The 13,710-nt window shown below is 37.0% G+C and overlaps 2 protein-coding genes across 10 annotated transcripts in view; one reads left to right on the top strand and one right to left on the bottom strand.

Moving 5' to 3' along the window:
- The window catches only part of SSB (Sjogren syndrome antigen B), a 32,205-nt gene extending 22,662 nt beyond the window's left edge, over window positions 1-9,543 (top strand). For 2 of the 7 annotated variants that reach the window (XM_026852118.1, XM_026852115.1), the window contains 11 exons: window positions 4,111-4,185; window positions 5,589-5,692; window positions 5,842-6,016; window positions 6,168-6,275; window positions 6,377-6,477; window positions 6,715-6,786; window positions 6,872-6,914; window positions 7,623-7,763; window positions 8,121-8,304; window positions 8,458-8,589; window positions 9,276-9,543. In XM_026852118.1, coding sequence (XP_026707919.1) covers window positions 4,120-4,185; window positions 5,589-5,692; window positions 5,842-6,016; window positions 6,168-6,275; window positions 6,377-6,477; window positions 6,715-6,786; window positions 6,872-6,914; window positions 7,623-7,763; window positions 8,121-8,304; window positions 8,458-8,589; window positions 9,276-9,373 — 1,224 coding nt within the window. In that variant the 5' untranslated portion in view covers window positions 4,111-4,119 and the 3' untranslated portion in view covers window positions 9,374-9,543. Of the gene's footprint in view, window positions 1-56; window positions 79-504; window positions 1,294-4,110; window positions 4,186-5,588; window positions 5,693-5,841; window positions 6,017-6,167; window positions 6,276-6,376; window positions 6,478-6,714; window positions 6,787-6,871; window positions 6,915-7,622; window positions 7,764-8,120; window positions 8,305-8,457; window positions 8,590-9,275 lie in introns of those variants that run through there. The other 5 variants (XM_026852119.1, XM_026852116.1, XM_026852121.1 and 2 more) reach the window with 5 other exon arrangements.
- On the bottom strand, window positions 9,383-13,592 carry METTL5 (methyltransferase like 5). 3 transcript variants are annotated; one of them, XM_026852128.1, is made up of 7 exons: window positions 13,388-13,592; window positions 12,634-12,748; window positions 12,007-12,188; window positions 11,535-11,617; window positions 11,197-11,248; window positions 10,480-10,529; window positions 9,383-9,490 (listed from the first exon to the last, which is right to left on the bottom strand). In XM_026852128.1, exons 1-7 carry the CDS (start codon window positions 13,494-13,496, stop codon window positions 9,437-9,439), a joined length of 645 nt encoding a protein of 214 aa, XP_026707929.1. In that variant the 5' UTR covers window positions 13,497-13,592; the 3' UTR covers window positions 9,383-9,436. The 3 variants fall into 3 exon arrangements, with proteins under 3 accessions (XP_026707929.1, XP_026707930.1, XP_026707928.1); XM_026852127.1 differs by lacking the exon at window positions 9,383-9,490 and adding an exon at window positions 10,330-10,349 and having other exon boundaries at window positions 10,416-10,529; XM_026852129.1 differs by lacking the exon at window positions 10,480-10,529 and having other exon boundaries at window positions 9,435-9,490.
- Between the last annotated feature and the right edge of the window lie 118 nt (window positions 13,593-13,710).

Here is a 13,710-nt window from a genome sequence, read left to right as displayed (position 1 = left end):
GCCGGAGGAGGCCCGGGTTGCCGCTATGGCAATATCAGCGCGTCCTAGAGCCAGCCCGTGGGCTCCTGGCACGCACGGGTAAGGTTCAGGAGTCACGGACGGGTAAGTCCCGTCACCTCAGTACTTTCCTGAGACATTCCTGCTTCTGGTGCACCGAGTCTAGTCAAAAACCAACGGTGGAACTAACAGCTGTCATAATGAGTGGTGGCAGTTAATCCTTTCCTTAAATAAAAAGCTGTCATTTGACATAAGAATCTGGTCAGAAGGCTCAGACCTCTTACAGACGGGTTCCCGAACAATGCACTGCATGAGTAACAGTTCCATGTTACTTTACTGGGGAAACTTATTTTTTTAAAATGAAGCTTTTCACTCTCTTCTGGTAACAGTAAAAGCAGCCTGCAACTAAGCTTTGTCCAGACATTGAAACTAAATGGCTGGTAAGATGAAAATGCACTGGAGAGATCTACCTAATACAGAGTGGGATCAAATTGTTCTGGTTAAAGGGCTTGACTGTCATTTTCCATTTTTAATTTACATCTCACGCCGACTTGCATTATTTTAACTTGTTTTCATTTTGAGTGCTACTGATACACACTGTTGGCACACAGGAGGAACAAGTCAGTGTGGTCTGCTAAGAAAGCACTGAAGGTAAAATCTGATGTAGTATTCCGCATGTTGTTCAGACCGCGATCGTTGTTCAGTGGAGTGAGCTTTTTATCAATATTTATTGCTGCACAGCAGCTGAAAACTACTGATCTGGAAGCTGGATCCAGAAGGCCAACTTGTGCCAAATGACTGAGCTAGAGACTGAAGTGAGCACGCGGAGCAAGATTAGAATTTCCCTTAAATTAGAAGGCTGCTTCTGCTCTTCTAAATAGGTTAGAGCTCGATTCAGTGTCTGAACTGAATTCACCATACTGCAAGCTTGAGTCTTTCTCAGTCTTGCCTTCAGCTTGTTGTTATTTGCAGCTGAACAGGTGATTTTTAGAAAAACTTCCAGGTGCAAACTTAATCTGAAGGCCTTGTCCCAGGTGTTGCATTGATTTACACTTCTGTACAGTTTGGGTTTTGCCTTGAAAATACTGCTGAGGGAAAACTTTGGTTTTCATCTTTTCTTAGTGTTGGATCTGAGCCTTATTGTGTGGAAAGTGAGTTGCTGGTTCTGGGTATTCTGGAGTGAGGCAGACTGGGAGAGTGGTGCACTGTGAGAGCTGGGGAAGTGCAAGAAAGCATATTTAAGGATATACAGGGCTGAAGGGCTTTAACTGGCAGAAGCCAGGTGAAGACCAAAGTGTATGTTCTTCCATTATGCTTCACAACACTATTATCCTGGCATTTCTGAATGGATTCTTGGGTATCCAGTGGTAAAAAGAAGGCTGTCCTGTGTATTTCGGTCTGGTGTGGACTTTGGTGAGGCTAGAAGAGCCAGGCTGCTCTGGGCAGATTAGGGGGTTGCGGGGTGTTTCTCTTAATTGACAAAATCATCAACAGCTCTACATAAGGATTCTCTCCTAACTATACTGTCTCAGACATGCTGCTTCTGTGTAATCCTCACCTCATTAACTGGGGTAGAACTATTGGTGATTGAGCAGCATGCAGCCAAATGGCCCCAAGTTTTATTTAAGAACAGCTTGGATTAAGGGAGAACTTGCTCCAAGAAATCCATACACTAGTCAGTATGACAGGTAAACAGCAAAGACCACTGAAGGAGCAAACAGATAGAGCCTCCTTGGTAGCTGGTCTGTATTTCACACTACAGAGGAGTACAAAGCAGTTGTCTCCACCCAGCTTTTTCTTAACAGTGTACTTGAGACTGGCTGACCAAATGGAAGGTGGTGAGGGAAAATTCCTGTATCCTGCTCAATCTGTATTTTGGTGGGCACCAGTTCTGGAGTTCCAGAACATACTGTTAATGCATTTTTATTAAAATGGGATACGTGACTAAAATAAAAATTATTTTTTTCCTCAGAATATGCAAGAGCAAAATTTTTCACATCTCTTAGCAAATTAGTATGTTGTCTTAGACCTTAATTGAGCTGTTCTGTGAAAAGCACCCATAAAAAATAGTTCACTTATGTTGCTTTATGGTGAAAATAATCTGCCACACCTGGAGAAGAGACTTTGCAATGTGAGTTAAATAAATCACCAAGCTAAGGTTTGAGAATATGAAGATTTGAGTAGCTGCCATTCAGTACTTTTTTGACCCTGAGGATATAGTTTGTCAAACTTAACTTGCTACAACTTCTTGCTGCCACAGAAGGGTTTTTCTGAGTTTTACTCTTGTGCTCCCTGCCCTAACAGCTCCATCACTAGTGTTTTCTACAAGCTGAATCAAGTTAGTGATAATTTATCTAATGGAACTGTTCTTCTCTTTCTTCAGTGGGGGTTAACTTTCTGTTGGATCAGGTGTTACACTAGCACACAAGGAATGTAGTCAATTAGTTCATCCAATGGAATAAGCTGAGACTACTCCATAGACTGACATTAAATTACACTGAATTAGGTATAATGTAAAATAGAACACTGGTTTCTCTCTCAGGTCCAGTGTTTGGGACAGCAGAGCAGGGGAGTGTTAAGATAGTGCCAACACCTGAATGTGGTGGTAAACTAATTAAGTCTCCTGTAGTTAGGGTTGCTAATGTGGGACATGTCTAAAGTAACTGCAACACTTAGCTTGTGTACTTGTGGCCTGGAGTTTTGTAAAGTACTTTATAGACAAACAGATCATACTCTGAGTATAGCTGTCACCTAACACTTGCTGAAATTATGTTTTAAAGAATGGTACAAGTGTAAGTCCAGTAGTGGAGACCTGGATGCAAACTACAAGGCTGTTAAGTGGCTAGATTAAAAAGAACTACAAGAAGTCAAAAGATGCAATGTGGCCTTGAGATCAGGAAGAAGAAATGGGAATACTGCAAACTGCAGTAGGCTGAACAGTGATTAGTAAATTAAACTACTGAAATAAAAAAATGGGGTTGCCAAGCAGGTGTTCTGATGAAGAACATAATTTCCTGTGAAAAGGGGTCTCAGGGGAGTTTTCCCTGCTTCTATGTTGTCAATCATCTTGATGCTCTGAAAGATGTTATTGTCCTGGAAGTGGCAGAAAAGCAGAATATACATGCTTAAATTTCCCAATAAACCATGCAGGACACGGGTGCAAACCCGTACTCCACTGGTAGTCTTAACGATCACTGATCTGTGAATTGGCATAACTGAGGGCCATGAAACTGCTTCATCTTCTGTAGCTGGATTTAAGAAGTGTGATGGTGCCCAGAGGGAGAAATAAGAAATCTGTACTTCATAGTTAAAAACTGAATTCAAACTGATTTCTGACAGCTTTGTAAAACTACATTTTTCCTCAAGGATTACTCTTCATGCTCTATCCTTATGTTAAGAGCAATTAGATAGATGTTTTCTGATCCCAGTTAACTTTCTGGCCAGTAGCTGCTTGATTACCAACCTTCTAGTGCATGTGGTAGTGACTGCATCTGATGTATCAGGATTATGCACTTAATGGCAGTTAAGGGAAGAAATTACTTTCAAGTTAAAACATCTTACCTCTTATCAAAGATGCTTGATTTGGTATTCATGCAAAACTGCAGTGAAGAGAAATTTGCAGAGGGGAAAACTAGGCATCTTTAGGATGTGTTAGTAAATGCAGATGTTTTCTTTCATTCCTCCAGTAAGTTCCTTAAACTTTCAAAGATTAATTTGGAGGCAGAAATTTCAGAAAAGTTTCTAATGATAACCTATTTAGGAATATTAAACAATTTTTGTTACTGATGCTTTGCCTCGTGGTGAGAGGTTGGATTTGATTTAAAGAACAAATGTTGTTGGCTCTCAGGTTTGTTGTTTTTAGGTACCAACTGAGGATCCTACTGTGCATAGAAAAAAATAAATTACAAATAATGTTGTAAAGTGCCAGCATTTCATAGTTTTCCCTTGGTGTTCTGCAGTCATGTTCAAAGTTGGCTTACAAGCATAAATATATGCCTAAATAACTTGTCTGTTATCTTGTTTAGATGAGGTTGCAGTACAATGTAACACTAAAGTCTGTAGAAAATACTATTCAATACTTAGTACCTTTGCTTTATATTCTCTTCAACACAGCTGGTGAAGATGGCTGAAAATGGAGATGGTGAAAACATGTCTATTTTGGAAAGCAAAATCTGTCAGCAAATTGAGGTAAGTTCAATTTACAGTTTGGGATCTGGACTGAGATGTAGTTTTGGAGACATTTGTTGGTAGAGACTTGTCTAATGGGAAGTTACTTTCATAGGGAGATAAGATTTGAATTTTTAGCTCTTTACAAAAGTCTGTCAAGACTATGACTGGTATAATACTTTAAAGATAATTCATAATAGTAGTCTAAGAAGTTATACTTGTCTGTAAGACCACCATTTAAAAACACAAAAGGTTTAATTTGCTAGCGTTTTAGGTGCTATGTAGCAAGTGAATGCATCATTAAACAATTTATTACAATGTTCATTGAGGTTATTCTGTCTATGCAAATGGAAAGATGCATTTTAATGCTATATGACAATGTTTTTTGGGAAAAATATCCTCTTGGGAATTTGTGCTGTTAATTAGCACATCACATAACTTGCTATTATGATTTACTGCTTTGCATTTTATTGCTACAAATTACAACTAAACTTATGTACCAACTTTAGATTAACTACCTCTCACTCTAGAGCCTTGGAGGTTTGTCCTGCAATGGAAAAACAAGTACATCACTTAAACCAACATCTAGAACAAAACTGCTTTCCTGAAGGACAAAAATACAGCTGCATGTGAACCTCTGTTAGCATATGGAACTGTAGCCATTATTTGTGAAGAAAAAACCCAACAAGATTGAGGAAAAATAGTTGACAAATCCAGACTTGTAGTGAGTTTGAGGTATAATAGAGGGGGGTGTCTTGTAAAACTTGCACTGACCTCCTGAAGCACAAGGATATTGGTGGAAACAGTCCAACTTATCCTATGGCTTCAAGTATTTGACCCCAGTTAGATAACTGCTAGTAAGCAAATTAATTTGTCTATCTTGAAGTAAATTGTCTTCCCATGCTGGACATGATCAAAATGAGAACATAGTAAACTAAAATAAACCCAGTTTTTCTATCTTACAGTATTTTCTTGAATAAGACCTAAAACTCTTGTCTATGTGTATGATTTCTCAGTGTGACAAATACAATATTCTTGCTTATGCATTCCTTAAATAAGGACTAAAACCTGAATTTGTTGGTGACAAATTTGACTTTTTGACTCTGCCGGGCTTAATCAGGTTGATTAATAATTATGTTAACAGAATAAGCTTCATGCCTTTCCTAAACAAAACTGCAGTCTACCTTTGCCTCATTAATCCTATTGGATGAAGTGCTGTTTTTACAGCTTGTGTTGAAGCTGACTCTGGAAAAGTATCATGTTAAAGCAGGAAGGAATAATTTTAGAATTTCTAATTGTTCAGATTAATGAATTTTGGTTGTCTCAATCCACTGCAGTACATTGTCAGATGAAAATGAGTTTAATTTAAGACCGAACATTAAAGACAAATCTCTCTCCCCACCTCCCCTGCTTCTTTTTTGCAGTACTATTTTGGCAATCACAATCTACCAAGAGACAAGTTCCTAAAGGAACAGATCAAACTAGATGATGGCTGGGTACCTTTAGAAGTAATGATCAAATTCAACAGGTAAAATAAAGTACAACTAACTGGATGGAAGGGTAACTTTCAGCTACATATCTCTATTTGGGGCTAAATGTTCCTGGTCTGCATTTACAGCTCCTGTTGCTGATTTAACATTTGCCTGTTGTAATAACCTGTGTCTGCTTACTCAATAGGTTAAGTCGCCTTTCAAAAGATTTCAGTGTTATTGTAGAAGCACTAAGAAAATCCAAGACTGGTTTAATGGAAATAAATGAAGACAAAACTAAAATCAGAAGATCTCCAAACAAACCACTTCCTGAATTAAATGACCAGTATAAGGCTGCAATTAAAAACAGATCTGTATATGTTGTAAGTAAACTTCTTCCTCTGTCCTGTGCTGTTCTATATGACTTTGACTGAAAAGAATCTAAGTAAAGCTTGAATTAACTCATACTAGGTATGTTATAATTTCTAAGAGCCAGCTAGTTGTTTATAATTGAAGCTTGTTGCTATCTTGCAGAAAGGCTTTCCACTAGATGCAACTCTTGATGATATCAAAGAATGGCTTGAGGATAAAGGTCCAGTTGAAAACATTCAAATGAGGAGAACATTGCAGAGAACGTTCAAGGTAAGTCTTTTGATGAACAGTTAAACTTGGAACAGGGATCCCCCCCCAGACAACATTCTATTCCATTATTCTAACACCGAATGTCTCTTACCACTTAACAGGGCTCAATATTTGCAGTTTTTGATAGTGTTGAATCTGCTAAGAAGTTCACAGAGATCCCAAACCAAAAGTACAAAGACACAGAGCTGATAATACTTTTCAAGTAAGTCCATTTAACTGAGGTACAAACTAAGAATGGTCAGTGGTAGATTTAGATGTGAACCTGGCTTGACCCGAGAAGTGTGTCTACACTGTTGTACAGGTATTAATAGCTGTACCTTTTGAAGACTGACATCTCAACCCTGAAAAATCTCAACTGTTTCTTGGCTACTGCTGTCTTACAATGTAATTATAATGGAATACTTCAAGTGGTATTAACTTAGCATATATTCTATTGAAGGGAGGAGTATTGTACAAAGAAGAATGAAGAAAGGAGACAAAACAAAGTAGAAGCTAAAGCAAGAGCTAAACAGTAAGTCATTATCAATTGAAGTTTCTGGTTTTGTTCACCTGACCAAACTTGAACCAACCTCTTAACTAATCTAATTTTTCCATAGGGAAAAAGAAGAAAAACAGAAACAAGCAGCAGATGCTGAAATGGTATGGGTTTCTTATATCTTTATACCTGATAACTATTCAATGCTTGCTTTTGTATGGATTTTCAATCTACATGTAACAAACATGCTCCTGCAGCTGCATTTTGTAAGGCTAATGTGGGATATTCAGAGTTTGAAATTCTAGAATGTATGCTTTCTCTGGAAAATCACTTCAGCTTTTCCAACTAACATGCAGTAAGACTTTGTTTTGTCATGGTATTTAATCTTATTGTCAAGAGACTAATTTTGTTTAAAGGATTATATCCTGAATTTATTAGATATGTTTACCTGTTCAGAAGTGATCTTAAACGCACCATTGAGATGATCCTTCTTCTGTGGAATGTACAGGATCCAGTAAGGAATTGGTATTACACAGATTTTCAACCTGAGGTGTCAGCCTTCAGAAAACTGCTGCAGAATGCGAAGAGCATAACTGTCTTACAGGAAAGGAGTCCTAAGTTCCACATAAATGTATCATAATAAGGAAAGAAAATTTAAAAAGGGCAGGGGGGAACACTATGCAAGACTTGGACATCAGCATAAATAAGCTGTGCAGCAGTAGTGGTTGGGTTACTAATGGTGCTAAGGGAGATATGACTTCAATTTCTTATTTATTACTATCATGTTTTAATAGTCTTAGGACTGAGGGGGAAAAAAAAAAATTCAAGCTTGTCTCTTCAACAAAAATGTGGGTTTTTTTAATTTCATTTAGAAGTCTCTGGAAGACACGACAGGATGCCTTTTGAAGTTTTCTGGTGATCTAGATGATCAGACATGCAGAGAAGATCTCCATGATGTGTTCTCTGATCATGGAGAAATCAAATGGATACATTTTGTCAGAGGTGCAAAGGAGGTCAGTAGAATCTTAAGACAAGGAATTAAGATATCTGTATTAAAGTTTGAAACTAAATGATTAAATGCTTGTTCTTTTACGTAATGAAGTAAGAAATTATTTGACTGGTGGAATTGCAGAATATTTAGAAAATTAAATTATTCCCCTAAATTATTTCAAAAGAACTTAAAGATTCCAGCCTTCTTGGTTGATAAGGTCAAAACTGAGACTATTTCTTAGGACAGTGAGGGTTTTGCTTTAGACATCTTACATCATGCAAAAGTAATGAACTTGGTGAGGTACCAAACAGGTTATGTTGTTTGTGATTCTAGATGAGTGTTTATGCAGTAAGACTCAAATGCCCCTTTTCTTTTTAAGGGAATTATCCTATTTAAGGAAGTTGCAAAAGAAGCTCTGGAAAAAGCCAAAGCAGCACATAATGGAAACTTACAGCTTCGGAACAAGGATGTGACATGGGAAGTGCTAGAAGGAGATGCAGAGAAAGATGCTCTGAAAAAAATATTGGAAGATCAGCAAGAATTGCTGAAACAGAAAACAAAAGGTCCTCCTTTTATTGGTTTAAGCATTTATAATGTCCTAGAAGTGGCACTGTGTGAAAATAACTAAATAGTGAATGCATACTAAACACTAACTGTAAAGCATTCTTTTGAGCTTGCCAGTTAAATGATACGAAGTTCCTGACATATCCCCACAGGACGAAAAATTAAAGGAAAAGGAAGAGGGGGAAAGATGCCTCAAGGTTCACACAAAGGAAAAGTACAGTTTCAGGGCAAGAAAATAAAGTTTGAAAATGAAGAAGGTGGTGAAAATGATAATACTAAACCAGGTATGTCATTCTATGCACTGTATGCAGCTTCTTCAGTACACTGAGCTGCTATCTGGAGAAAGACTTGTGTTTCTTATTGATTCAGATTTGGACCTATATTTTAGTATTTCAGTTCTCTTGTCAGTATCAGTAAATAACTTTTAAGGGTTGTGTGCTTGATGCCTTCCAGAACTGTCCAAAAAGCGTATTAAAATAATTACTAGATAGCTGAGCTGTACAGCAGGGTTATTCAAAGCATTCTGCATTGAAAGATAGGTGGTGACTGTCTGCAACATTACACAGCTGTACAGACCTAGTCTCTTGAGTGGTGATTATTTTTTTTTCTGGAGGATATGAGAAGACTAATAGTTCTGCATATTGGTATTTAGCTTGGAGAAGATGAAGAGCTAAGCTTGCTATTCAGTAGATGGGGCACCTACTTAAACAAAACCCAGTGAAACCTACTTGTTAGATTGTTTTCCTTCATACTCTTCCTACCCTCCTGCTGTGAAGTTGGTATTTCGGAACATCTAAAAGCTTTAAGTCACAGTAACAAATAAACCCTCTAGCATAGCAGTGGCTGTGGATAAACTAGGACTCATTCTTGAACTTACTTGGTAGGAAGGGATTGTTTTTTTTCCAAAAGATTTCAAGTAATACTGGAATGCTTTCATTTACCATAAACAACTACTTATTCAATCTTGCAGAACCAGCAAGTCCCAAGAAACGACCACTAGAGGAAATGGAAAAAGAAGAACCTGCACCAAAACAACTGAAAACAGAAAATGGAGATGGAGATCAGTAATACTAAAATTTTTAAAAAATATCATTTTATTGTTCCATTTTCAGTAGGTGTTAAAGACATGCCTCAGTTCAGGAGTTTCTTGGCAGAAAATCTAATGAAATCCACTTCAATGTCAACCTACAATGAGAGGAAAGCTTCATTTTGTTGGGTTACAGCCTTTTTTTTTTTTTTTTTTTAAAAAAAGCATGCTTGTTCTTAACATACCACCCTGGAAAACTTTTATTTTTATAGTTTTGTTTATACTGTCAGCTTCTCTAAACTTCTCTGGCACCTCATACATGTGTAACAGGTTCTGGACTTTGTAATCTTGTGGTTATGTTGAATAGCAGCTGCCAATAAATTCAGAACTTAAAATTATTTACTACTGAAGCCTGGATCTTAATGTAATAGAGTTGTAACTGTGAAGTAGCAAAGCTGAAGGGTACAGACTTCCATCATATAAATTCAAGTCACCAAGAGAATAAAACTTCTACTCATCATACCTGACAGCCTTCAAATCTTGCTCAGTCTACTTCAGGATTCTCACTACTTTCCCTATGATAATGGGATACATGCCTTCTAGGCCAGCATTCAGTACCCAGGAACTTGCCTGTGAGCTTAAGCTTCCATACATTAGCATTCTGACTAGATCTTCTGTTGTGGGGTGAAGTGCCCAGCTTCCTCCTGCCTCCCTTAAGATGGTTGTGTGAGGGATTTCACTGGCTGCAGTTACTTGCAGGGCAGAGCTGAAATAATGCTACAGCTGTAAAATCCTACTTTGGCCTTCATTACTGAATTCAGTCTAAGTTCCAGTTGCAGAGAGGATCAAGCAAATAACTATTAAAAGGTGAGTCAAGGAAGCTACCCTTAGTTTTTTCACACCTACTTGCAGTGCTGGCTTTAATCTTTGTGTACAGCTTTGATTTGCATCGCAATGATTCCTCTCCCTGTTCAACTATAAAATGTAGTAACAGCAATCAAACTTTATGCCATCATAGTGAACTCTCAAGTGCCTGTGATCATTCCTCATCCAGTACATACAGCCCTAAAACTTAGTTTCTTAAGTAAATGTTATTTACCTTCCAGTGCAAGACAGCATTTTCTGTAATATTAGGTTTTATACTTACTGATTTCTTCTTATGGAACTTGTATGATGCTGGTAGGTCATATTTAAGTTCTGTGAACAGTACAAAGAATACTTGTGTAACAATTAAATGATTATTAGTCAATTGACTTAGACCTTACACCCATCATCTTTTATTTCTTCTCTTGCCCACCTCTTTCCCCCTGTGTTTTGACCTCTGGACTAAATTATGACTGAACATTTAAGATGACCACAGTAAGTGGCTGGCTGAGATGCAGTTGTGGTTCAAGCACTTGTGGAATTTCCATGTCTGGAGTTGTATGACTAAAGCATCTAGCTGGTGATATTTAAGAATTGGGAAGATACCTGAACAACTGTCAGAAAAATATTTCAGTGACTCTAAGGACAGGATGCTTTTTTGTGTGTGAGAAGTGACCTGCACTTCGCTTTTGTTATTCAGCAACAATCTTTTGAAGCAGGAAGGTAGGTACCTTCTCCTTGAAGGCCAGATCTAGGCCAGGAAGAAATCCAATTCTAATTCTGCACAGATTGTGTATTCCTCAGCTTTATCAAGTGCCTGCTTGTATTCCAGCCAGGTAGTAAGGTATTAGGAAAAAAAAAGGGGGGGTAGGGGTGTGCTGCTTAAAAAAATGTCATTTTCAATGTTACATCACAAATTTACCTCAGGCTCTTATGACTGGCTAGTAAAGTTTTAGATACTAGTCCCCAACAAAATGGGTGTTTAACAGATTAATCATACCTGCTATGACTTCCATCTTCACTTCCCATTCATCTGCTTTCTTTTGAATGTGCTACAATAAATTAGGTAAATTTTAAAGCTTGTTTCTACACTGTCTTATAAACATTTATACCTCTCTTACTCAAGAAGTCTCTCATGCTTTTATCAAGCTGAAACATCAGATCACATACTTAACTGATCTCACATACATCAAGGTGTTTGACATGATTAGTATTTACCCCAAACAAGTTTCATACCCCATAAAGGGGGAAAAAAACATTGAAGCTATAGGCATCATTAATACCAGCTATTATTTCATTGCCTGGTTAATGCTCGCCCTACTAAAATTAAGGACTTGCCTGCCGTGTTGAAGTTTTGTGAAGGGAATATACAGCAGTTTTTGCCATTTGTAAAGCAGTTTTCAGAAAAATCATATCCATTCCTAAAAAAGACAAAATTATTAGCACTGTTAAATGCAAGCTTAAACTAAAGGATTTAAAAGATCTGCTTCATGCTTCAATTTTTCTGGAGTAATAGCTATTTGAGAAACAGCACTGAATACATTAAGGTATAGGAAAGTGTTTCTAAAACCTGCTCAATGGCTTTTAGTAAAAGAAATGAAATAACTAGTTTTGTTTCTTTGAAACCCAGTGATTGTTAGTTACAAAGTTGAAGTTGTTAATCTGTATTTAGGAAACTGATCCCAGATCAACAAAACTCTAGATAATTACAATAGATAATTGTAATAAAGGAGGGAGATGTTTCATTAAAAGTGTTTCCCTTGCTATTTAAATTCTTAATCATTTCTAACTGACTTTCAGAATTACCCACCTTTATTATGCTTGGTACCAAATGGAGGGTTCATAATAACTGTGTCAAAAGTCTCTGGCATGCTGTCAGATAAAGAACTGACATCACACTGAACCATGTTGATGTTTGTGAGCTCAAAGTCTTCAATATTGCTATTAAATATTTCCAGTGCATCTGCATCTATGTCAAACCCCACACACAATCTAGTAAAAAAAAAGTGCCACATATTAGTTTCCTGCAAACTAAAATGCTGTTTACATTCTATAGTAAAGTTTTGAAAGGGATCTGTGTACACAACTTATTTTACCTAGGAAATATAACAAGCATACATTATAAATTCAGTGCTGATAAAACCAGGAGTAGCTCTGTTGCCCTTTCTCAAATATCCTTTTGAAGATTGTGAAGGAGGTTTCATGTGTTCATTTAGTACTTTGGGGAAAGCAAACATTTGAACTTCCAGATACATGGCAACTGTTCATTTCTTCTACTATTTGAATGGTTATTGACTTTCTAAACATATTTAATAGCCTTGTTATGCACCAGATTAAATACCTAAAAATCACTTTAGTTCAGCATTGCTATGTTCTAATCTTATTTTTTATACTTCTATGCCAGAAAAAAATACAACCAGAACTTGGTATTACTTACCCTGCTCCTAACATTGCACTTCCAATGCTGAGCATGCCACAACCACATCCTAAATCTGCAATTGTTTTGTTTTCAATATCATCAAAAGTATTATGAATTGTATAAAGCATACATGCTGGGGGGGGAAAAAAAGTCACAAGTCAATAATATCAAATATGCATCTGATTAATCAGGAAAAGCTACTTCTGCATTTAAGAAGCTGAACTAATGTTTTTTTGTCATGCAGAATTAAGCTGATGTTCTCACTGCCTGTAATTTTTCATTTATATGTGAGAAGTCAAAAACATTCTGATGAGTTATAGAACTCTAGATCTCTGGTGGAGAGATTACACATACAGCTGTGAGTATTGTTTGTAGAAAAAGTATGCTTCTAAATTCAGAGAAAAATGAGAGAAAGATGTAAAATACTGAAAAAAATGAAGGTATGGGTGAGTGTACATACACTTACTGTTTTTTGTGTCATAAAATAAATCCATTTAAGATTTCTCATTTACGGATTAAGATGTTTCTATCACATTATCTTTTAAATCAATTTACTTGATTTTTGGATTGTACATTAATGTATACTTCTAATGAAAGTAAGTTAACAGATCATTAAAAAATTATTAATTACACTCCTGCTGGATACAATTTCTCAACTGATTTTAGTGTAAAGGCTTCAAAGGAGGTAATACATTGGAAAGACTTAAAATTTATTTTAAACTTCTGATGAGGAACTAGTAAAAGAGACAACAGTGCTGTAGGTAACCTCTACCTGCAATATGAGGTCTTGTTGGATACTGTTCAAGGAGCAGTTTTGGACTTTCAAAAGTATCAACTTGTTGAAGACAGCTTTCCAGTTCTTTAAGCTTTAATTTCTTCATGTTTATAGTTTAACTAAGGAAAATTAACGTGTAGTCAGTTTCAATTATATAAACAAACTACATATTATCTTAAACGATTTCATACTTAGAATCCCACTCTACTCGACATCTCCCGGGTGTTTTCATGCAGCGGTTTTCAGGGTGATGCGGGGCCGTTCCCAGGCCGCAGCAGCCCCTCTCCTCGCGCACCGCCGGTAACCGGCTCCCGCCCCAG

The sequence above is a fragment of the Athene cunicularia genome (genome assembly GCF_003259725.1).
Source record: "Athene cunicularia isolate RWA chromosome 7 unlocalized genomic scaffold, athCun1 chr7_part1, whole genome shotgun sequence".
Classification (NCBI taxonomy): Eukaryota; Metazoa; Chordata; class Aves; order Strigiformes; family Strigidae; genus Athene; species Athene cunicularia.
This window is presented reverse-complemented; position numbering and strand designations above follow the sequence as displayed.

What these genes read in the sequence shown, in the direction of transcription:
- METTL5 (XM_026852127.1), bottom strand. Translation starts at nt 13,496, where the DNA reads ATGAAGAAATTAAAGCTTAAAGAACTGGAAAGCTGTCTTCAACAAGTT. An exon ending in AACAAGACCTCATATTGCAG is followed by an intron (nt 12,749 to 13,387) that starts GTAGAGGTTACC and finishes TTCCCCCCCCAG; the next exon opens with CATGTATGCTTTATACAATT. An exon ending in AGTGCAATGTTAGGAGCAGG is followed by an intron (nt 12,189 to 12,633) that starts GTAAGTAATACC and finishes TTTTTTTACTAG; the next exon opens with ATTGTGTGTGGGGTTTGACA.